The sequence below is a fragment of the Sebastes umbrosus genome, chromosome 16, assembly GCF_015220745.1.
Source record: "Sebastes umbrosus isolate fSebUmb1 chromosome 16, fSebUmb1.pri, whole genome shotgun sequence".
Taxonomy (NCBI): Eukaryota; Metazoa; Chordata; class Actinopteri; order Perciformes; family Sebastidae; genus Sebastes; species Sebastes umbrosus.
In genome coordinates, this window is record NC_051284.1 from 19,857,763 (window position 1) to 19,880,968 (window position 23,206).

General features: G+C 40.4%; 1 protein-coding gene across 2 annotated transcripts in view; it reads left to right on the plus strand.

Moving 5' to 3' along the window:
* stac (SH3 and cysteine rich domain) overlaps positions 1–23,206 on the plus strand; it is a 34,392-nt gene that overhangs the window by 6,902 nt on the left and 4,284 nt on the right. For both annotated transcript variants that reach the window (XM_037747235.1, XM_037747236.1), the window contains 6 exons: positions 7,047–7,180; positions 12,794–12,875; positions 13,099–13,205; positions 13,999–14,080; positions 15,572–15,639; positions 19,506–19,603. In XM_037747235.1, coding sequence (XP_037603163.1) covers positions 7,047–7,180; positions 12,794–12,875; positions 13,099–13,205; positions 13,999–14,080; positions 15,572–15,639; positions 19,506–19,603 — 571 coding nt within the window. The remainder of the gene's footprint in view (positions 1–7,046; positions 7,181–12,793; positions 12,876–13,098; positions 13,206–13,998; positions 14,081–15,571; positions 15,640–19,505; positions 19,604–23,206) is intronic.

The following is a 23,206-nucleotide window of genomic DNA, read 5'->3' on the forward strand; positions in this document are numbered from 1 at the left end:
GTTGCTTATACTGGTGTGTTTTATGTGGCATGGCCAGTGAGGCGCGTCCAGTGGTCGAAATGGGCCTCTGGTGGTCTGTTGGTAATGGAAATATGATGTCAGTGTCACTGTGATAGGTGCTGAGCCCTCTGGTCCACTCATGAAAAAAGATGCTGCCCTCCTCTTCATTTGTCCTGCTTTAATGAGAACACAGTGTTGTCAGCAGAGAGAGGGAGAGGGTGGAGGGTGGTTTTCTGTGTGCCTGCGTTTGTGTGTGTGTGTACGTTTGTATTTCTATCCTGGTGGGGTCCATGACCTGACATATCACTCATGCCACAGGGAACGATTTTTCCCGTGGGGATTCGGTCCCCACAGGCACGAGCATTGCAATCAATAGAAAACAGCCTCCTTATATGCCTGGTGCTGTTTTCTTTATGGGAAAAAAATGGTCCCCACAGATTCTACTTAGTATGTGCCCTAGTGGTCATGGATGGTATTGCGGTGTGTGAACTTGCACCGGTGGGGACTTTTTCCTGAGAAAGTGTGTAACTGTGTGTAATCATATAATCTTCATATTTTATTAATATTATTACAATCTGTGCACTTTTATGTGATCAGACTTTTATGTTATCTAATTAGTTTTCTTAAAGGGACTGTTTGTAACCTTTTACAGGTATAAATGTACCGGGTCAGGATCCCATGCGCGCTTGCATGTGCGCACTCGCGTGTGGCCGGAGTCTCCTCTCCTCTGCCTGCTTGCCTTCACTCACACACCGCGCTCGTTCTCGCTGTCTCGCTCCACCTCTAGACGTGAACGCGCGCTCACTACACACTGCAGGAGAGTTAGCTTAGCTCTGAGAATATCTAGTGAATGTACAGTGGACGTTTGTGCAGAAATAAATGCTGCAGCTCCTCCAGACCAACAGAGGTTTTCCGTGTCTTGTGAAGTGACGGGGCTCCGCAGCGAGAAACGTTGTCGTCTCCAACCGGGTGCCGGTGTCTCCCTGCGGGCGCAGTCGGGAGACGATAACGTTTCTCTTCCTGCTTTAGCCCCGGAGGCTGAGGCAGGAAAAGCCAACACTAGTATCAGCAGTGATTCATGGAGAGACCTTCGTCTGGTCAGCTAACATTACTGCCAAGCAGGTGAAATATAGAGTGATATTGTGGTTTTAGCTGACGTGTGTCGCCTCACTGTGTTGAGCGATGCTCGTTCATGTCTATGTAGAGCGAGCAAGCATGAGCCCGACGCTGACGGCCACAGGTGTCGCTGTTAACAAGCATTTCTGAAAGTTACAAATAGTCCCTTTAAAATCAACGAGGGAACCCATTTAATCATTAAACTTCCCATCAAAGCAGTTTTATTCTTTGGAAGAAACCAGGATTCAGGTTTTAAGTTTTTCAGAGAGTTCTTGATGTTTCAAGACATTTTCGTGTTCACAAAAATGTATCATGATTTTAGCAGTTAAAATGATGTCTCTAGACCCTTCAGAAAGGGTGGATCCCATCTCAAGTACAAAATAAGTGTTTTAAGTACAGATTTTAATTTATGCATGAGTCTCATCCTGTAGATATAATAAACCCAAATACAATATAGAAACAAACCACTTAAAATGAATATATGTAGTATATAATTGGATATAGAAAGGATATGGTGATTTTTAATGGATTAAATGAAATATACACTCATTTTACCTCTAGGATCAATGTCATAATCAATGTCACTGTCTTAGTAAAAAGGTTTTTCAATCCCCATATATTTATGATACACCCTACACACCTTAATACGCAGATCTATATGCTAATATTGCAAAAGGCAGCCTAGAAACATTAAACACCCACCTTCTTCCCAAAGGAGGATCCTTCATTATATGAAAGTCTGTACAAATTAAATGTGTCATCCATAATAGAAATGGCTGAATTATATTATAGTGCTCACTGACTCATTCATTAGGTTTACTTGATGAAGGTAGAGCAGAACTAGATTAGTAAATATTTAATAGAGCAATAAACATATTGCCATTTTTCTGGAGGCGTTCACTTTTGTTTTAAAGCCCCTTGTACGGTATATAAGAGACTAGCTCATACACTGTGTTCTGTTGAACAGGATAAAACAGTCATTATATTTTACAACACAACTACAAAGATCAAGGACAACACTTCATCTGTTTGACTCTACTTTGTTACAAGAGACAAATGAGAGATGACTTCGTTTAGGATATAAAATCTAGTCAAAGCCAGTTTAAACTCTCAGTCTTTCAGGCTGATAGAAGAAAGGTAAAGCCACTTTACATGCAAAGTCTACCACACAGGTGTTTTCACTTACGTTGCCTGATTAGATCTCTTCCCAGGACTGTGTGATTGACGTCTCCCTCACTTTCCTGTTAGTTTAGTTGCACCTGTTAGGGCGGGACATTCACACTGTCATCATTGTTATTAGTTCATAGAGTTAAGCAGCGCAGCTCCACCCACCTGAGTAGAAGTCTAATCAGCCAGAGTAATTGAAAACACCTGTGTGGGTGGGCAGAGCCTTTAAGAAGAAGCAGCTAGGCGTAGCATTGCAACTTAATTAAGAAATGTAGCCAGTGTGCACATTTGAGTTAACCACATTTTCCTTTATCTATTCCAAGGTTACTCTCACTCCTATTGTGTTTCACCCATGTTTTTTTCTTTTTCATTACACGGGCTGAATGCTATGTGCAGTGTGCAGCTTTTGTCCATAAAAGCAAATGTCCTTGATGCGAGGACCACAGTGAATTAGTTTCTCTGGTACATAAAAACGGTCTGATCGACTAGGCTGATGCTGAGATATTTGCAGCAAATGGCTTATTAAGTAAATGTCTACATGAGTGAATGGGAGGGTTACTTGTGGCTGACAGAGGGTGAAATATCATTTACAATTCCGGCTTGAAAAAATACAATATTTACAGCTTTAAGTTAACACACAAAGAGCTTGTAGGGTTATACTCTGTACAGTAAAAGTACATACTGTATGAGGGATATATGCAGATGGAAAATCAGTCAGTAATCACTGATATCATGCATCAACTTTTAGGGTTTAAGCAGTAAGCAGTTTACTACAAGATCCCTTAAATGCCTCAAATCAAGACATCCAAATTCTTGGATTAATTAATAAGACAACTTGATATTCACCACGAATGGGAGAGTAATCTCACTTGATTAGCATGCACTAATCTGTGCTATGAAATCCCCAGATACACATGACAGGTACAGGTTTGGTGGACCCCAGAGAGAAATTAATCTGAGAGTCAGAGGTCAGGGTTGGTTAGTAGACAGATATGGCAGTGATTCCGCTAACTGAGGCTTTACTAATCCTTCCTGCATTAACATATACATGCACAGACATTTCAGACACACACACACTTACTGTGTAAGAGGTGTATACTAGCGGGTGTCAGTATTGATTTATCTCTCTCGGTCACACAAGATAGAACAGCCGGATGATGTGACGACCTTGCACTTCCACTCATACCGCATTGATTCATGTTAGTGTTACAATCGACAGCTGACATTGTCTGCCATGTCTTGAAAACGTCTCTCATACCAGTGCACCATTGAAATGCATTGTAGAATATACTGTAGGGCTGCAACTAACGATTATTTCCATTGTTGATTAATCTGTTGATTATTTCCTCAATTAATAAATTAGTTGTTTGGTCTATAAAATGTCAAAAAATGGTGAAAAATGTCGATCAGTGTTTCCCAAAGCCCAAGATGACGTCAGCAAATGTCTTGTTTTGTCCACAACTTAGCCCAATTTAATGCCACATCTGTGTCCTATACAGTTCATTTCAGACCCCTGATCATAAATGGACACGTAAAAACAGCTATACTCCAACTATAGCAATGCATTCAGCATTTTAGCCCTTATTTCCTCAATTCTCCAGAAGGGGAAATGGGTTTTCAGTGGTAAAAAAAAAGAAAATCAAATGGGAGAAACTAATTAAAGTACGCAAATACACCAAAGAATGCTGCTCAGGTCAGTGTTTTGGAGGGGCTTTAGAAGAACAGGAGGTGGAGGAGTTATTGTCATGATGAAGGTTATTTGCACAGGAAATCAGGAGGCGTGAAGTAAGAACAGTGGCTTAAAAGATCAATATGTGGCTATTGTAAGGAGAGGAAGAGTGGGAAATTGAGGGAGAAAGACTGTGTGGGAAAAAGGCAAGATGAAGAAGGTTTGGAAAATCTGGCGGAGTGTTGTACAAATGAAAAATGGGCTTTAAAAGAAGAGTAGCCAAGAAAGCAAATGCCAGAGAGAGCAGCACTGTCACTCACTTTCCCCCACAGCTGTAATGGCTTAAGGCCCTGGACTCTTCTCTGAACCTGGAGGAAAAAACGCCTAAACACACACAAACTAACGTCATTACCCAGCTATTACTGAAGGAAGTCGAAAATGTCAGTTTCTTGAATCAGCCTGCTGAAACACAGTAGTTACGAGTTAACATGGAGGCGTCTCATTATTCCTCCATGTTGGAGTGAGTCAGCTCAACAACAAGCCAATCAACAACTCCTTGACAAGGGCTTCATTTGCTTCCTGCTCCTGTGCTTTCGCAGAGACGGACAACAACTCGAGTCAGGGTGTCTAAAAGACGTGGAGAAAATGTTTGCTGACCTGAAGGAGAATGAAACTCCAAGTATTCATTAAACATCACCAGTTGACCTGATTTAGAGTGACCTAAAAAATGGTGCACGTAGTGCTCGTTGCCTCATCTCCTGCTGTTGTTGTCGTGGCGATCTTTGGCTGACCGATGAGGGGTTCAGGCCGGGATCACATTTCTCCCGGTTTCCGTCTCAGGTTTATTAACTCCGCCAGCTCTGTGGCAGCGAGGCTCAGCCAAGCAACACAAGAGCTTTAAATGGGGAATACAGATCCAGTTTTCCACCCATTACTGAGATCCTGTACTGGGTTCCTGTCACTGCTGCGCAGCTCCAAATAGCCGTGACACCAGTTCACATTACAGCACGTGAAGAGCAAGCAGAGATTTGTTTTCCCCCCCTGTTGGCTGAGTAAACTACACGAGGGGCTTTGTACCTTAAGTACACAGGATCTTGTGTTTGCTGTCTTGTTCGAGGAGCAGGTGTTCTGCTTGGTTTCGTATTCACAGTGTCCCTCTTCACCCTGCTCATCAAACTGAATTTGCTGCAGTCTTGATTGAAATGCTGACAGTGTTTGCTTGCACAAAAAACTCTACAAACTTGACAACTGTGAACAAGGTTGACAATCTTTCAGTGATGAAACTTATATTCTCCCTGCGCTCTTAACGCCCACTGAAGAAGATCAATGCACGTCCATATTTTCAAACGCACTCAGGCAGAGTGGGCCAGAGCCGGCCTCATGCTCATTGATTGATCAATAAAGAGCTGGAGGTGCATAGCTGCCAGACTACAACTAATAACAGCACTGGGACTTGGTAACACTGTCCTCTCTTGTTAATGTGGAATGACCGTCAAATGATACACCACTGCTGGCTGGCTGCAAGTGGTGTTTTTTGTTATGTAATGTGCAACTTAATAATGGTTTAGAGATCAGGAACCCCTCTCTCCTTTTATTGTTTGTGAGGATGAACTACGGTGGCCTTCATGTAACATAAAAACGCGAAAGGCTCTCTTTAGTGTTTGGTTTGTCCGTTCTGGACTACAGTAGCAACATGGTGGAGCAACATTGCGGACTCCTTGAAGAGTACCAGGGCTCATTCTAAGCTAACGAAAACACAACAATTCTTAGTTTCAGGTGATTATGCACCAATGAAAAAACATAGTTATGAATATTATATTCCATTTCTGCTATTAGATCCTCCGAAATGTTACACACTGTTCCTTTAAGCTTGGGCCTCGTGACTCCCTCCAAGCATACATGGTCCCAGCAGAGCAGAGATTAGGGAGTGATGATAGCTTCCTCCCCGGGGTAACTTAGTCTCAAACCCTACAGGTGGATGCTTTGGCTTATATGAAATGCTATATGAAAGGTTTTTTTTTTTTCAGCCAACCCCAATTTTCAGGATTCTTTTCTGCCCTGAGCAGGAATATGGTCTGTGATGCTTCAAGGTCTAGACAGTAATATCAGGATCTTTTAAATCTTTAAAAAGTTAAGGAACCTGAACTTTTGACGAATAGGTGAGCTTGAACTATTTGCCTGTTAAATCTAGTGGCTAGCTTCTTGATTATCAAATACAAATTTATCCACTTAAATCCGTAAGTTGACCAGTGAAAGTTGGATTTTCCCTGCAGTGACATTGCTCCCTGTTCACTTCCCAAACAGTTTAACCCACTTACTGCACATTCATGCATACTGTACCTGCCCATTCATGTCTCGCTCTTTTGTTGTATTTCTTTCTGTCTCACAAACACACACAATGACAGAGCCCCAGCCCAGTGATCTTCATTAAAGACTGCATTGATGCAATCTGTTGTTGCCATGTGAGCTTTTGTTCTCTGCCAACACTTTTCTCTTTACAATCTCCACCCTGAACAAGACTATCGGTCTCATTTTTGTTTCCTCATCGATCTCTCTGGCCATATCCATTTGTTACTCATTCACACACTTCTCTGCACAAATGAGCACAGTCATGCTGAATGTTTGCTGTTGCAATGTTGCATAACTTTGGTTCACAAATAAGTCAAATTAATCTTCATTTATTCCAGCAACTGTGAGTCACATATTAATATGTGAGGGTGAGCCGCACACAGGCAGCGGTTTGAAATAGGTTGAAGATAGCTCTGGCTCATTTACAGTCAGTTTGGTTCAAACAGTTTAGTAGAAGTGCACATCATGTGTCGCATTTGCTAAACTTTGTCCCTGTTAAAATGTTCCACATGTGACTTCACAGGTTTTCCCCAGTGCATGCTGGGAAAGACTCCAGAAACTCTAGGCTAGGAATAAGTGTGTAATGTCACTGAATAAATAAATGAGATGGCTTTCTGAACAGTATTTTCCATTTCCTCTGCCTTTTTTGTGTGCAATTTTGCTGTTCACTTAGGAACACCATTTGAGTCCAGTTCCTGACAGGACCGATCTGAACCTGTTGCCTCTTTTTCTGTGTGCGTATCAGGTACAACAGCCAAGCATGTGGTGTTCCTGGCGGGAAACACGGCAAAGCACGGCCTCCGCTGCAAAGCCTGCAAGATGAGCCTCCACCACAAATGTGAGAATGGAGTGGGACAGCAGCGCTGCATGGGCAAACTGGTAAGATGCATGACACAGAATAACACAAGACATCAATACATGATGTAGACAGTACATTTGCCTCTTTGCTGACAACAGTTTGGGAGATTCTGAGCTTATAATCACTGATGTCATTATGAAACCAAAACAGACAGATTAGAATTGGCTGTCTGACCGTTTCCCACCAAAATGTGCTTATTCAGAAATCACACTTTAAGTGTGAGTGTGCTGGTACATCTGTGGCCGCCATCCATCCTCGTCATCGTCCTCATCATCGTTATATCATCACTCTGTCTGTCTGTTTGTTAGATAATAGCGATTCAGCTCACTATTTACAAAAATGACGACCTCCTCTTCACCTCCGTTTAAGTTCTGCCGTGCTGCTGTCAGCATAAAACATTAAATCAGGATCAATACAGTCACCCCGAGGCGACTTCACAACCACTATTGAAGATGTCACACGTAACAGTGTTATGATGTGTTTGGCATTTCAGTCTCAGCCTTGATGTCTCTTTTTTAATATGCAAGTTGAGTCTTTGTTACTTGTGATATTAGGGGGTATAAAAGAATATTTGGAATAATTATCACATCATTTATTATTCAATGTCAGCTTTTATATCAATGTTACACACTTCTTTTAAGGTAAGAGCTAGAGCTAGAGCTGATTTCAATGTGCTAATGTGTGAACATTAAAAACTAGAGGAAAACTGTCTTATTGAGTAGGGGAATTTATTTACTTGCTAGTTGGTACAGTCAATAAGTCAGCTTTTCAGTGTTATTACCTCACAGGTCAGAGGTAATGACCCTGTACTGTAATAACATCCTAACTTAAAAATCATAGACTGAGAGATCAAGTCTTGTTATCGTCATTGTATGTCGTTTTCCCACCCAGCAAGACACTTTCTGGGAGCCTGTCCTCATTTTTGGGTGATGATAATTGAGATTGTGGGCTATTATATGATTCACAATCACCATCGCCCCTCATCATATGTGTGAACCTACATCATAATGAGACCATTTGGATTTGGTCCGTTGGGGAGGGCTGAGTGTTTTTACTGGGGGAGGGTTTAGTTACACCAGCGAGAGCCAGCACCAAGAAACGTTCATCGCTTTTACTTCGATAGCAGTCCAGCAATCTGGCAGTCAGGACTGAATTGAGACTCTTTAGTCATCCGCACACATCCCACACTAAAGTGACTGTAACACTGTCAGGTCATATTATGTGTGATTTTCTACCTTTTCTTACCTTGTTCCTCACAGTACTTGGCTACACCGCCCTTGAGAAAATGTGTCTGGAATTAGTTGAGGGAAATTTGGAATAAGTTGAGTTTGAGTAATTCTTAATTCGTTTGTAATCAGCAAGAATAAAGTTCATGGATGTCACATGGAAATGATATGGATATGTAACCCGTACAGGCAGCTCTTCTCCTTTCCCATTGTGACGTCTTTCCACTAGATGCCTGAGGGATGAGGCTTGAAGATATGATCGGCTCTCAGGAGTGGAAAATGAGGTTGAGAGGTCAAGCATAAAAAGGGAAGTTTCCCCAGTGGAGTACAGCTCTAAATTCAACTTACTCTAAACTTGGACACTTCTGCAGCCATGCTTGTTTCTCTTGGCTTGAGAACCCTTTCGCAAAGAACTCAAGTGATCTCGTGCTCTGAATCTTTATAAACCTCAAAACCAGTTTATCACCATTTCTTCATTAGGTTTCTGTACTTACTGAAACAGTGACAATGAATTCATAACAAATGTAGTTTTAAAAGAAATGGTGGTATTAACAGGCAGGCCTTTGTGGTTCAGCTATGTGGTTACATAACATTACTTCACCTTCAGGTTTGGCAACAATCAGCTAATAATATTCATGTTTTTGTTAGGGCTGTCAAAGTTAACACGATAATAATGCATTAACGCATATTTGTTTTAACACCACTAATTTCTTTAAGGCATTAAGGCAACTTGCAATTTCGGAGGTTGAAGCAGGTTTAGTTTTAAAGGTGAGAGAAGATACTGGCATCATATGAAACTAGAAAAACCTAAGGAATCCATCGGTACCAACCATGTCATACTAGTTTGTCGCAAAGGGGAATAAATAACGCTCCAAACTTGCTCTAAATTTTAGCGAGGAAAAACTGGCATGGCCATGGCCATGTTCAAAGGGGTCCCTTGACCTCTGACCTCAAGATATGTGAATGAAAACAGGTTCTATGGGTACCCACGAGTCTCCTCTTTACAGACATGCCCACTTTATGATAATCACATGCAGTTTGGGGCAAGTCATAGTCAAGTCAGCACACTGACACACTGACAGCTGTTGTTGCCTGTTGGGCTGCAGTTTGCCATGTTATGATTTGAGCATATTTTTCATGCTAAATGTAGTACCTTTGAGGGTTTCTGGACAATATTTATCATTGTTTTGTGTTGTCAATTGATTTCCAATAATAAATATACATACATTTGCATAAATCAAGCATATTTGTCCACTCCCATGTTGATAAGAGTATTAAATACTTAAATACAAATCTCCCTTATACATTTTGAACAGATAAAAATTGTGAGATTAATAATGATTAATCAAGGACAATCATGCAGTTAATCTCTATTAAATATTTGAATCGATTGACAGCACTAGGTTTTATGCTTTTCAGAGACTCTGTGAAGGAATAAGTTTATTTTGTGAGTCAAACACACAATGTTTTCCTGTTATTATGGTTGTGTACAGTATAAAGTTTGCAGAAACAAGATGTTGGTCACTTAGCTAACAAGAGCTGACCACTCACACAGTTTTTGATTAGATTCAGTCTTGACAACTCCAGTCACTTATCAGTTTTTCCATGTGTTTGTACACAAGTTGATTCAGATTTTGACAGAAAACAGATCACTGAAAACATTCACCATGTTCATATCCTCCCCCAGTATTTAAAAGCTTCTGATGCATTTCTCACTGTCTGTGAGATGAAACAGTACCTCTCAAGATAGGGAATGGGAAAATACACATTTACAAAGATTGATTGCATGCTGTTATTTATGCACAGTATTAATAGCTACTTAATTTCCCAGATAACAAAGAAATAATGCACCGATAACCATGGCAGATGAATAGGAATGCATGAATACATTTTTGACAACAGCTCTTTTATGTGTGGATGAGTGTCGAATGTCCAAAATCAAAAATCATGAAGAGGACAGCTCTCTAATTAAATTATTTATTCATGCACAGATGTTTCAGGCAGATATATTTCCTTAGTGCAGACTGATAACATTGGGTTTTGTTGTACAACTTTCCTGTGCTTGGTTGCAACATTGTTCTGCGCTGCCTGAAACATTCGTTCATGAAAAAATGATCTAATTGGAGTTCTGTCCTCGACATGACTTTTGATGAATAGAAACATGCATATTGGGAATTAAGGAGACACATAAGAAAGACCGCAATGATGTTTCCTCAGATTTCCCCAAAACCTACAATCACTGCTGTCACAACATCAGTGTAGTAAATGAAGTCACTGTCAGTCACAGTGCGTGGCGTCTTTTGTTTGTAACCAAATTAACCAGATCCCTTAATGAGTTTGCCCCCGAAAATTTGACATCTAAGTTCTCGAGAATCGCCTGAAGAACTCAAGGGTTGCTTGTTTTAGCCGTCTCATCATCAGAAGTGTCAAATGAAGAATTAATCACGACTGATTAGCAATGCAGATTTCACCACCTGCCACTTGAATACATGAAATGTAAACAAAAAGGAAAAAGGCATTCTGTCCTACAGTATGAGATGTGGGCCTCCAACGCCGATCCAGTAAAGAACTGGATGAATGTTTGTCTAGGACAACTTCCAGATATCAAAATATGGCCAAGAGCTGAAGACATTTTACATTAATCATCACCCAATGTGCTGCAGATGACTCGCAGGGATTGAGGAGAGATTCAATCTTCTGTCTTCTTTACTTAAGAATGATTCAAAACAGATGAGGAAGTATTGATTGGATAGGACACAGGAAGGTAATAGATTTATAAATGATAAATGTTTGGAGATGGAAGGAGGGCATGATAAATGACTTTAAGACTAGTCATTTTCTTTCTAGTCAGTTGCATGGCAGACACATTTTCCTTTCCAGAAATGTTCAACTCTGTATGCAACAAAGAATCATTTATTATCGTCCTGCACAATTTATAACTGTAGCCATCAATATTCTTCATTCAAACAATAATGTGCTTAAAGTTCATTAAATTGAGTAGAACTAATGTTGCGCCTCAGCTGTGGGGTTGTGCAGTATTGAGTGTGAACTTGGTCTGATGTCATTTTGTAAACAACAACAGCCCCTTCAGCATCTGTATTCCACTCCACCCTCCCTCTCTTTCTCTCTAACTCTCGAGCAATCTACCGGTCTTGTTTTTCATTGCTGCAGTACGTTGCTATAAACACAGTTCCTGCAACTCCCCATGAACAGATTCTGTAGGTACCGATTATAGCTGCTGTGTTCTGGTAAAATTCAGGGTTGTGTACTTCACATCTTGCTGAATTAATACAGAAGGACGTAGTTTGTTTACAGGCTGCAAGTTTCACAATGCTAATCAGTATTTTACTGGTATAATAAGTAATGCATTAATCATTTGCATTAGAGATAGATAGATAACACTTTATTGCCCCTGAGGGTAAATTTATCTTGGGCACAGTGCTACAGTCTGTCGCTTTACATAAAAAAAAAATCAGAAAAACACATGAAACCATTACTATTGTTACCAAATTGGTTCATAAAGGTTAATAATTCTGTATATTTAACTGTTTTTGTGTATTTAAACCACATATATTTTTTCCAATAATATGTTTTTTATAGTAATTTGCTGTTACCGTTTTTAAATTTGTAAAATATTTCATTCACTCATTAAGTGATTATTTTATATCCCAAATATTTTTTTTATATTAACCTCTAGTTCTTACAACAGATTAATTGAATGCTAACAAAACTGAAAGATTGCAAATATAAATAAATTATTATTTCAGTTACAAATTACTTATAGCTGATCCACAGCAGGTTTATGAAATATTAATGAATTACTCATTATAAATTCATATGGATTGTTGTTGATAAGTTCATCATTAATTAATTAGTTATACATGTTTTTATTTCCTTTTCTTGCATAAAATTGTTCTGACTTTTAGCTATATTAACTAGCAGTTAATGAGAATTAATCATAATGTTTGGTTCTTAACACTCAAACATATTAAATTAGTGTTGTGACTACTTTTTCGCAACACTTGATTTTTCATTCATACAGATCATTCGACCATGAAAATGAGCGCTGTGCACATTCATACACAGCACAATGCTGCACATTATACTGTTTGACCACCACTGTGTGAGTTTATATTGAGAATTATTACGTATAAATATATTCTAGGTATTTATTGGACGCTGTTCAGTCTACGCAGTCTGCAGTGTGAAATATAGCTGTTGTGATTCATCCAAACAGTGATGTCGGACATCCAGTGTGGCAAAGCTTAATGCCTATCAGTTGTGCTCAGAAACGTCAGACTAAACAGAGTTATGTGCAGTATTTCAGTGTCGGGCTGCTGTGCTGCCTGTGGCGCTGCATATTGATTTGTCACTTCTCTCTCTCTTTTTCCCCTCTCTGTCTTTCAGCCAAAAGGCTTTCGGCGGTACTACAGTTCTCCATTACTCATCCAGGAACAGTACGGCTGCATCAAAGAAGTCATGCCAATCGGTGAGAAGCTTAAATCACCATAGTGATTTCACGTCCGTGTTCGTGCTCTAAACCGAAATGTTTACTACACTCTTCCAGAACCACTTTACCACTTGAGCTGTTTTATAAGATTTACCTACCTGCTTTTTATAGTATTGTAAATCACCACATGGCTATCCTGAAAGCTTAACAGTTGTTTGCCATCAGCTTTTTTTTTTTATTATGTCTTCATTCTTTTCTAAAGCCTGTGGCAACAAGGTGGACCCTGTGTATGAGGCCTTGAGGTTTGGGACGTCGCTGGCACAGAAGGCCAAGAGGGCCAGTGGCTCTGAGTCTCCACACAGAAACTCGGTAAGAAAAGGATAATTTATCATGTTTGTTTTTACCCTGTCCACACAGTCACTAACACTTTCAGTTTTATTTGTCCTATTTCCTACCTCAAGTCTGCTTTTTGTCAATGTACAAACAGGTTATCACAATTCAGTTTATGTACCATACTTGTTATATTATGTCCCGCTGCAACAGACATAGTGTAGCTGATGGTCTAAATAGATACTGCCACTGCAGGGCTGTAAACACTACCAATAAAGGCAGTCTGGTTCCAAGCAGTGATGAAGGGAGATGTCAGTGCAAACGCTCACGTTACAGCTCTGAAGATGGACTGGGACGATTGTAGTGTACAGCTACACTCTCCAGCCACTCTTACATCTCTGTGTAATACACAAGGAAATCTGTTTTTCATAGCTTATCACTTTTAATGTAAGCTAAACTGTATGTGCAGTCTGGATACGTGCCTCCGTATGATGACATCTGAAAGCTGTTGGGTTTGGGCCATCCTTTTCCTGTCCTGTGCAGCTGTTAGTGAATGGGTGTGTGTGTCGGTGGAGGCTCGCAGAGACAATGTGATCTCAACAGGGTTTATGATAATAGTTTCCAAATGCAGACTTAGAAACAGCACGTGTGCTGCACTATGGTTTTCTCCAAAATAGCTGGTTATACTGTGAAAGTGGATGCATTTTTAGCTTGTTTTCTGCTCAGAAACTCAACTATCAATCTCTCGCTATCTATCTTTGTCTTTCTAATCTGTTTTATCGCTTTCTCTCTGCACTCAAATAAATAAATAATCCTTGAATGATCTCTGCAGACCAGTGACTTGGATCAGGTTCCAGAGGAAGTGGTGGCTCACAGCAGTAGGCAGGAGCTGTCGAGAAAGCACAGCGACGATGGTGAGTATCTGTTTGCGGTACACTGTGTGCATCTGGATTACAGCCATGTAGTGACACAGGGAAAAAACACACTGCTAATGCTCTTGCCACATGATAGTCTGAGAAGGTTGCAACATCAAATTCTCCTCGTATGAAACATCAAATAAGGTTCTTTACTGCACCGAAGTGAACTCGCTCTTATTGCTATTTGCTCATTCTGACCCTGCTATAGAAAAGCCTGTGGAAAAAAGCCTGAAGAAACATTTGAACCTCTCTTTTTTTAATCTGCATTGTGTGCAACGCTTGATTTAGTAGTGGCTGAATGGGTTTTTCAGGTGCACAATAGTCTCTGTATTGAAGGGCAAGCCATTGACCCTTTACAATCTGGAGCATTCACTCTGAGCAATGAAAGCAGAACCACAAGGAGATTGGTGGAGTGCACATAGGTAGTCACTGGTATTGGAAAATGCTATTTGGAGCGTGGCTTCAATGCTGTTGAACAATTTCCTTCAGAGAATATAGCACAACAAAAGAAGATTATGTTCTCAGCCTGGGCATACGTGTCTAATTTATTGATAGTTCTTTGGTTAATGGAAAAAAGACTATGCTCAAACTATCTTCAAATAAATGGTACGGATATTTGTGAACCACAGAACAATAAGGAGACATCTTTGATTTAGTGCCACCAGGTTAATATTTCTAATTGATATCAATAGGTTTTTTTATGTGTCCAACATACATACACTGGTTCCCAACCTGGGGGTCCAGACCCCCACTAGGGGTCGCCAAAGCTTCATGGGGGGGGGGGGGTCTTAAGGCCTAAGACGCAAGGTGTAAGACGATTTTTAAAAAATATATACAGTTGGCCTGTATCTCAGCATTTCATTAATTTCTGTGAAGAAAACTAAATTAAATTTTGTATTTTTAAATGTTTTGGATATTATTTATGATACAAACATGATAAGGTCACGAGCTGTACTCACAGAGCCTTCCCTCTCTGATAAACAGCCTCATCCTGCATTAGAAGTACGCAGTTAAAACATCCAAAGAGCTAATAGAACAATGGCAAAGCATCAGGGATAATAAAAAAGAAGCCTATTAAGTATGAATGATTGTTGAAAATGAAAAAAATACACATTACACTGTATTAAAGTTCCTTAAAAAAAAACTCTTCCCTGATGCAGAATTCACAGGAAATAATCTGCTCAAAATTCATCCAATTACTCGTTTTACACAAACTTCCCATTGCGTTCACTATTTGGGTCACTTGTACAGTTCATCAGTCGTTCTGTACTGTTATCGTTATGCATTAAATAGAATATGAAATATCCATAAAATAGTCGCTTAGTCGGGGTCGTCAGTTGACTCAATGATAGAAAAGGGGTTCTATAAGGAAAAAAGTTGGAAACTACTGATCTAACAAACATTGCAGCTTTTAGAGGACCAATTTTAATCGTGTTTATTGAAATGGTTGTTGTTTTAATTCAGTAATTCGTTTTTTTTTCTTTGCAGTTTTCACAGTCGTTGAGAACGGGACAGAGCATTACCTCCAGCCAGAGAGAAAACCTGACGATTTGACAGTAAGAAACAAATTCATCTGAGTGTGTGTGTGTGTGTGTCCATTCTAGTGACGCTCTCTTTATTGGTCGGCCTCTTTTGACAAAAATCTAATCCCAGTAAACTTTATGGATAAATGTGAATCAAAATGTGATTTTTTTTTTAGGAGCAAACCATTGTTTGTTTTTAGCTTGGAATTTTTTTTCTGTTATTCCAGCAGTTTTGAGTTAAGTATTTTTCACAGACAAAGACAATTTGCTGCCACTTTTGTAAATAGAAAAAGCTTTTCAGCAAAATAATAATCTGGTAGTTATATAAGGAGGAATAAGAAAAAGTAAACCGTATGTACTATTTTAGAGGAATGGCAAACTTAAACTGTCTTGTCAGCAACTCTGGTCGTCAACTTTCCTCCTCACTTTTCACAGTGATCGTTACTCTGCAGCTCAGAGTCTTACAGTCATACTGTATGTATTATTGGTTCAGTCTGAAAACCTCTGAGAACAGACTTCGTCCACTGACCAGTGCCTGAACTCTACGTGGTCACTCTGAGAACTGATACCCAGCCAGTCCGTTCTGCGTCCATTAAGCACGCTGCACTTTGCCCCTCGCATCAATCGCCGCTGCTGAATTTCCCAGGACTCTGAGGGAAAACTTCTCTTCCTGCTGTAACAAATCATACCCGAGCTGACACAACCGCTGGCCTGCGCTGATAGAGAGACGCTTTGACCTTACGTAACGTTTGGATCTGCAGCTCTGGGGTCTGTTTTTATTCTCTACAGAGTGTAGATGCAGTGCTGATGGTGCAAAATTCATGCTAGTGAGAGAAAAAGGTTAAACCTCTGTGAATCTCTTGGCACCCCCTGCAGAGTAACGATGAATATTTCATGGGCACATTTCAAAACCGCTCTCTTCCTTTCTATCTTCCATGATGGGTTTTTTTTTGGAGACGTGCTTTCAGTATCAATGTTCTTTGTACACTTTTTCTATGTGCAGCAATCTATCGTGTTTACTTTTATAGATTAACATGTTTATCTCCGTTATCAACAGTGGAAAAAGACCACAGATACTTGGACAAACACAAAAATGAACAAATAACCATACAAGGCAAAAACCACACACAACTACTGTATCCTCTGGAACACAATCTAGCAGTCCAGCCTTCCATTTCGGGGAAGAGACGTGAAGTGCATTGTGCTGTGTTATCAGGCTGGACCGAGCACAGCTTGCAGCAGGCTGTTTGTCTGTCAGCCGACAGGTCCATTAGCTCAGGCTGGCGGACAGACAGATGGAGGCTCTGCAGGGTAATGAGCAGAGAAAAATGCTCGAAAACTGCTTCTTCGCCAGAGACGGAGCCTCCCAATTTGAGATGAGAGGCTCACACGCATAAACGGAACACACGCAGTCACACATAGGAACCCCATCTGTTCACACTTTTCAGGTTTAGTGTTTAAACTACCCGAGATCAATTGACATTAAAATAGTCTGGCTCATGCTGTGATTTCTTTTTGGATGGATTCTCTGTTTGGGAAGTTTGATTTTGTTGTAGGTGGCGCTGTTTTTGTTTGTCTCTTCATTTGAGGGAGCTTCTGTTTATCCAAACAAACTTCTGGGGCTTTTGTTGTTGCCGCCGGAAGTGTAAAATGTGTCACTGCCATAGACTGTATATATAGATGCATCTCCACTTCCTCCCACTGTATAAAAGTGAAGCCAAAATATCTTGGATATGGGAGCTGCCAGCTTGAGATTGTGACGTTGTTTGCATTTCTGCGCAGTAGTGATCGAGGGGGCTGGAGCCGCGGTATCGAGGTCCCGCCCACACACCCGCACGAGCCAATCACGAGCCGAGCACGGCTGCAGGTTGCTAGCGTGAGCCACCTAGCTGCTACCTTAGCACCACGGTAGCTGTTTGGCTACAAAGACACAACAACTAACCAGAATATCTCTATAACTACATTCATGATCAAACTGACATGTTCTATTACACAGATCTCCTCTCTCGTACAATACCAGAGTTTGGCCCATGTCCTATCCGCTAACATGGAGGGGGCGGGATTTATGACCTTTACTGCAGCCAGCCACCAGGGGGCGATCAAGATGTTTTGGATTCACTTTTGGGGAATGTCGTCCATCTTTATATACAATCTATGGTCACCTCCTATAGCCAAACGACTGTTGCTGGAATAAAGACATATGAAATAATCTCTAAAAGCTACACTAATCAATATTTTTATAAAACAATGGATCAAATATGTGTACTGTAGCGACTAGTTAGTGTACATAATGGAACAATTAGCTGCTATAGTATATAACGAGATGTTTTTCTCAGGAGTTGGTGGAGCAAAGCATTGCTAGAGGGAGTGAGTGAGCATTGGACTTGCAATCGCCAGTTGGCCATAAACATGCCTCCAAATTGAAGCTAATATTGCTGTGTTTGCCAATTCCATCCATCCATCCATCTGCAACCGCTTATCCCGTTAGGGGTCGACATTGGGCGAAGGCGGGGTACACCCTGGACAGGTCGCCAGCAGGGCTGACACATAGAGACAGACAACCATTCACACTCACATTCACACCTACGGGCAATTTAGAGTCAACAATTAACCTAACCTGCATGTCTTTGGACTGTGGCAGGAAACCGGAGAACCCGGAGAAAACCCACGCTAACACGGGGAGAACATGCAAACTCCACACAGAAGGGCCCCAAGCCGGATTCGAACCCTGCGACCCTCTAGCTCTGAGGCGCCAGTGTTAACCACTGCACCACCGTGTTTGCTAGTTATGTACAGTAAATAAGCAACTGTTGGCTAACACGTTCACCATTTAAGTTTATAAGGTGATAATGTGTCAAAGTTGTGTTCACAGGTTGTTTTATTACCCCTAAGTGGCCAAAAAATCTTTACTGCAGATTTATTAGAATGCACACTACTCTCTTCATTTCCCTTTTTTCCATTTTTCCTTCACCACATTGTCCCTCACTTCAAATGCCACCTTCTTTTTTTGATAACTCTGTAACAAAGGAGGCTATTATCTCAACCTGCCCGACCTCTCATTTAGTGTTCCAGACTGCCACATCATCAAGAGCCTCTCAAGGCCAGTGAGCGGCTCTTAGTTAGCTGTAATGGATTGCCGCTGCTTGATGTTGTTGTTTTCACCCAGAGGCCACAGAGGCAGTTTGCCTTGTGGCTGCAGTTAACTCAACTCATCCATCAGCCACATCGCCAGTCCACACGGATGACGCTCGGAGAGCCACAAAAGACCAGAAACACTTCTCTTCATTAACTATATAGCGCCACAAAGATGGCAAATTCTCCCGTTGCCCTTCGAAAACAGCAATTTGTGTATCTTAAAAAGCCATTCCCATACCTTTTGGCAAAATTTCCCTCGAGGCATTACGCAGGAACGATTTATCATTTGGAGGCATTTTAGGATTCAGACTCAAGGTATTGGTGATGAAACAAGAAAAAACGCCCACCAGTTCTATGAGCAGGTGTGAAGAGCGCCAGAATGGCGGCGCATCTCCCTGCTAATTGTGCTAACACTTCTCTGACAACTTCCTCTCCACCCACAACCCCGTCCTGTTTTAACTTCCTGAGTGTTCATAAAAAACCTGATCCTGCTTCTCCCACTCATGTTGACGGTGGATTAAAAGGAACAGATTGCAGAACAACTTAAGCGGCTCCGCGGTCTATCAGTGTTCTGTAAACAAGGGCTTCTCCTGCCTAAATGGATGCCAAAAGACTATTTTAAGACATAACTGCGAGAAAATTGACAATAGAGAATATGGTGTTATTTCGTATTTGTGTGAGCTTTGTTTAACTCGTGAGCCATGTTTTCCTGTTTCCCAAGACTTCTTGAAAATCAAATCTGTGTGTTTCTGCGTGCTGTCTAGTTGGAGCAGAGCCAGCTACAGAAAGATGAACTTAAGCTCAACACCTATGTGGCCTTGTTCAGCTTCACCCCCCAAGACAGCAATGACCTGGACATGAGGTTAGTTTACACATACACACGTCACTCTAATCAAGAAATCCCACTAACACTCATTGTCATCACTCAGTGCAGATGACATATAGCTGACTGACTGACTCTGAAATGCTTACAGTGAGCTCCTTTGATACATTTTTTGCTGTTCAAAATGTCCTGGAAAAAAATAGAAAACAAAGTAAACAAAGAGGCAGAGACACAATTCAAGTTCACTGGGAAATTTGATCTGAACCTTCTGAAGGAGATAGATTGAATCCAGCTCGCTCAGCTTACGCTGCTCATTTCACCTTTAAGCAAACAAATCTGTGCCAGATCCTAAATATTGCAATTACACTTTTTAATGATCATTATAGAGTGCTGCCGGAATGAGTCCTAAAACCCGGAAATTAATTATCATTTATCCACTTCAGGTTCCCTTGAAGGTAATGCCTCGAAGTCACTGTTTCTTTTAATGGGTTTTTAGTTGGATGGCTGAAATAATAACGCTTTGTTCTATGACATAAAGTACGTCAGTAAATATCCCACTACATTTTGAAGCTTCTATGTGTTTTCAAAAATGCAGTTGCTGACAAGCGGCTAAATAAGACTACTAAACGTCATCAAGCCGAACACTAAGCCTTCTTTAGCTTAGTGGTGGCGACTGTGGTGTAGTTTGTTTATAGCCTAACGTTAGCTTTTTACTTCTGGAGATTGCATTCACACTTCAAAAATCATAAAAGTGGTGTTCATTTGTTGAGATTTTTTTGCTGAACAAAATGTGTACGTATCATAAACATTTGTTTACCAGCTTATTTTCTGCAATAATCCAAAATCCAATGGAAAGATCCCGTTGTTTTTTGGTCGAGGGAACCCGTGCGATGCTAACTTCTTGGTTAGCCTACAAAAATACGTCATCCTTGCACCACTCTATTAGTTTTAACAATTTTTGCATCTTACATCAGTATTCAGACTCTAACGATAAGTGGTAGGGGGCGTATTCTCACTATAGTCATAATATATTGATTGATTGTATATGCCTGACACGCACACACAGCATCAATGACAGAGAAACTGAATCTGTGTGACTTGTTTGTGAGATTCATTCATTGACTCCTGTTGCCTTTTGTAGCGTTAACAATAATGAACTTCATGTATGTTGCACCTGCCAATTGCAGTTGCTCTAAACTTGCCTTTTATGCTCTGCAGCACACATACTGGCATGAGAGTCTGCAAAAACAAACAAACAATCAGTGAAATTCAATCATACTGTACTTTATGCTCTTATACAGTCGTACAATGCAATTACACATGCACACAATTTACCATGGGAAATTAGATGACATGCTGGTGAAGAGCTGTCTGCTCCTTGTCAATATTCATCTGCTTTTTCATGCCAGGAAATTCAGTCGTCTCTTAATTAGTTTGTCTGTGTTTTATCTTATATAATCCCTGTATTCAGAGCACTAGAAGTATACAAGAACAGATTTACAAAAGGAACTAATTAGCTTCCTCGTTGTAGGTAATGGTCTTCAAAGATTTATTCCCCTGGAGTAGCCTCATTAATAGTACCTGTGTGTGTCTGCCATGATGGTCTATTAATATCCGTCAATCTCATGTCTTCTTGGATTTATCCTGAGAGTCTCTGGAAAGTCCATTTAGAAGCCCCTTTTATAGCTCCCATGAGGCGTACACAGTGTACCAGTGGTTAAAAGGGGATATTTTATTTTTGAATGCTGGTAAAAAAAAAAAAAAAAAATGTTTTATTTTGGTTAAAATTATGAGATGTTGGATTTGTACTGGCCAATATGCAAATACCAACTATATTTAACTAAGAATATGGAGAGAAAAAATCTGTTAACGCAGGTTTAAAATAGACAAAGCTGTATATGTTTAGTCTGTCTTATTATCTCCAATACAATCTGAAACTCAGGCTACAGATTTCCTCCCATTCGTTACCCATGACTGTTAGGGCATCACCTGCAACATACTTTGAAACAGGCCATCAGGAACACAGTATTCATCACGAGCAGTCCTTCAGCCTAAGTATCCATTTGCTCCTGGTTCTCACAGAAATCCTGCGAGGATTTAAGGATATGAGAGTGCACTTGTTCTCTCCCTCTTTCTCCTGCACACACACACACACACACACACACACACACACACACGGATACGTCCTCTCTCTTTAGTCGAGAAAAACTTCAATCGTCAGGCGTAATTTAAAATTCATTGACTTCTTCTCTCGGACTCCCAGTCCGGCACAAAGTTCACTAAGCTTTGTTTCTAATGTATTCTCTTATGAAAACCTACATCAGTGTGTTTCTCCTCGGGGTTTCGCTGCAGACATCAAACGCTAACACGTAAAGCGCAAATGGGAAAAAGAAAATGGAATCTTTAATCAAAAGGTTCAGTTTTCATTTTAAGTGTGAAAATCAGGTTTGTGATTAGTTTCAGTTGCCGCCAAATGCTCTGATTACATGATTACCTTCGACTATGTGGTGATTGTAATGATGATGAGTTCTGCATTTTTAGAATACAGAATTAGAAAACCCACTCTTCCTTTTTTGTTATTTAACGGACAATGATATCACCAACCCTTTTTTTTTCTTACCTTCATGGCTCGTGTTTTCATAATTAACTTGATTCTAAGGCTCAGTACTCGGAGGAGATGCTCATACGGTACATTTCCTGTTGTTCAAACAACATGTGTTCACTTTGTTTTCACCTTTGAAGATTTTACAACACCGGGTGCTGTGCTATTTCTCACCTCCAATAAACAGTGTTTTCTGAGTCATGGTGAGCATTACCGAGCAAAGGACAGCCAGTGTTGTAATTGAACCACAAGAGGAAGAAAAATGGGAACTTACGTAAACCAACATTTGGCTCAACTGGGCCGGTCCGTTTGATTTTTATTGGTCAAAATTAGCCGACGGCTTTGAACAGATGCTAGTAATTATGGTACATGTGGCGGTGGGGTAAAATGATTCATGCGTTTCCTGGACAAAGAACAATTACTCACAGCAAACAGGATTAAGGTGCATCCAATCAGAAAAAAAACATAAACACCTTTTCTCATTGTCGTCAGAGTTTACGGTAACTTTTAGGTGTTTTGCCTGTTGCAAAGCCCTGTCCACTTTGGTTACTGTTGCTATGAACACAAGCATTTCACAATGATAACAGTGCTAGATTTACCTCTCGACAATAACTTTTGAAACAATGGGTCAACAATTTCACATAGAAATAAATAAAAGCAAGCTTCTCATTTCTAGACAATGACCTAGTTCATTATGTTGGCTGAAATGGAGACTGTCGCTGGTAGATTTTGGCAGCTGCAGCTAGATAATGAATGCTAGCTCCATCTCCAGATGACTTTTTAATCTTTCCAGCTGACTCATTTTGTTAAACCATGTTCTTAAATATGCACTTGATTGCTACATGCATATCGTGCAAGAAGACTGACGCTAACGCAAACAAGTCCCAGGTGAAAAGTCAGCATCCTCACCAATTGATGACCCATGATTTACATCCAGAGATGTAAATAAGGAGAATTGATCTTGTTTTGTATTTTTGATAACTAATCTGTAATTTGTTTGTAGACACGTGCCACTAAAGCACAGGACTAAGGTGCGTCAT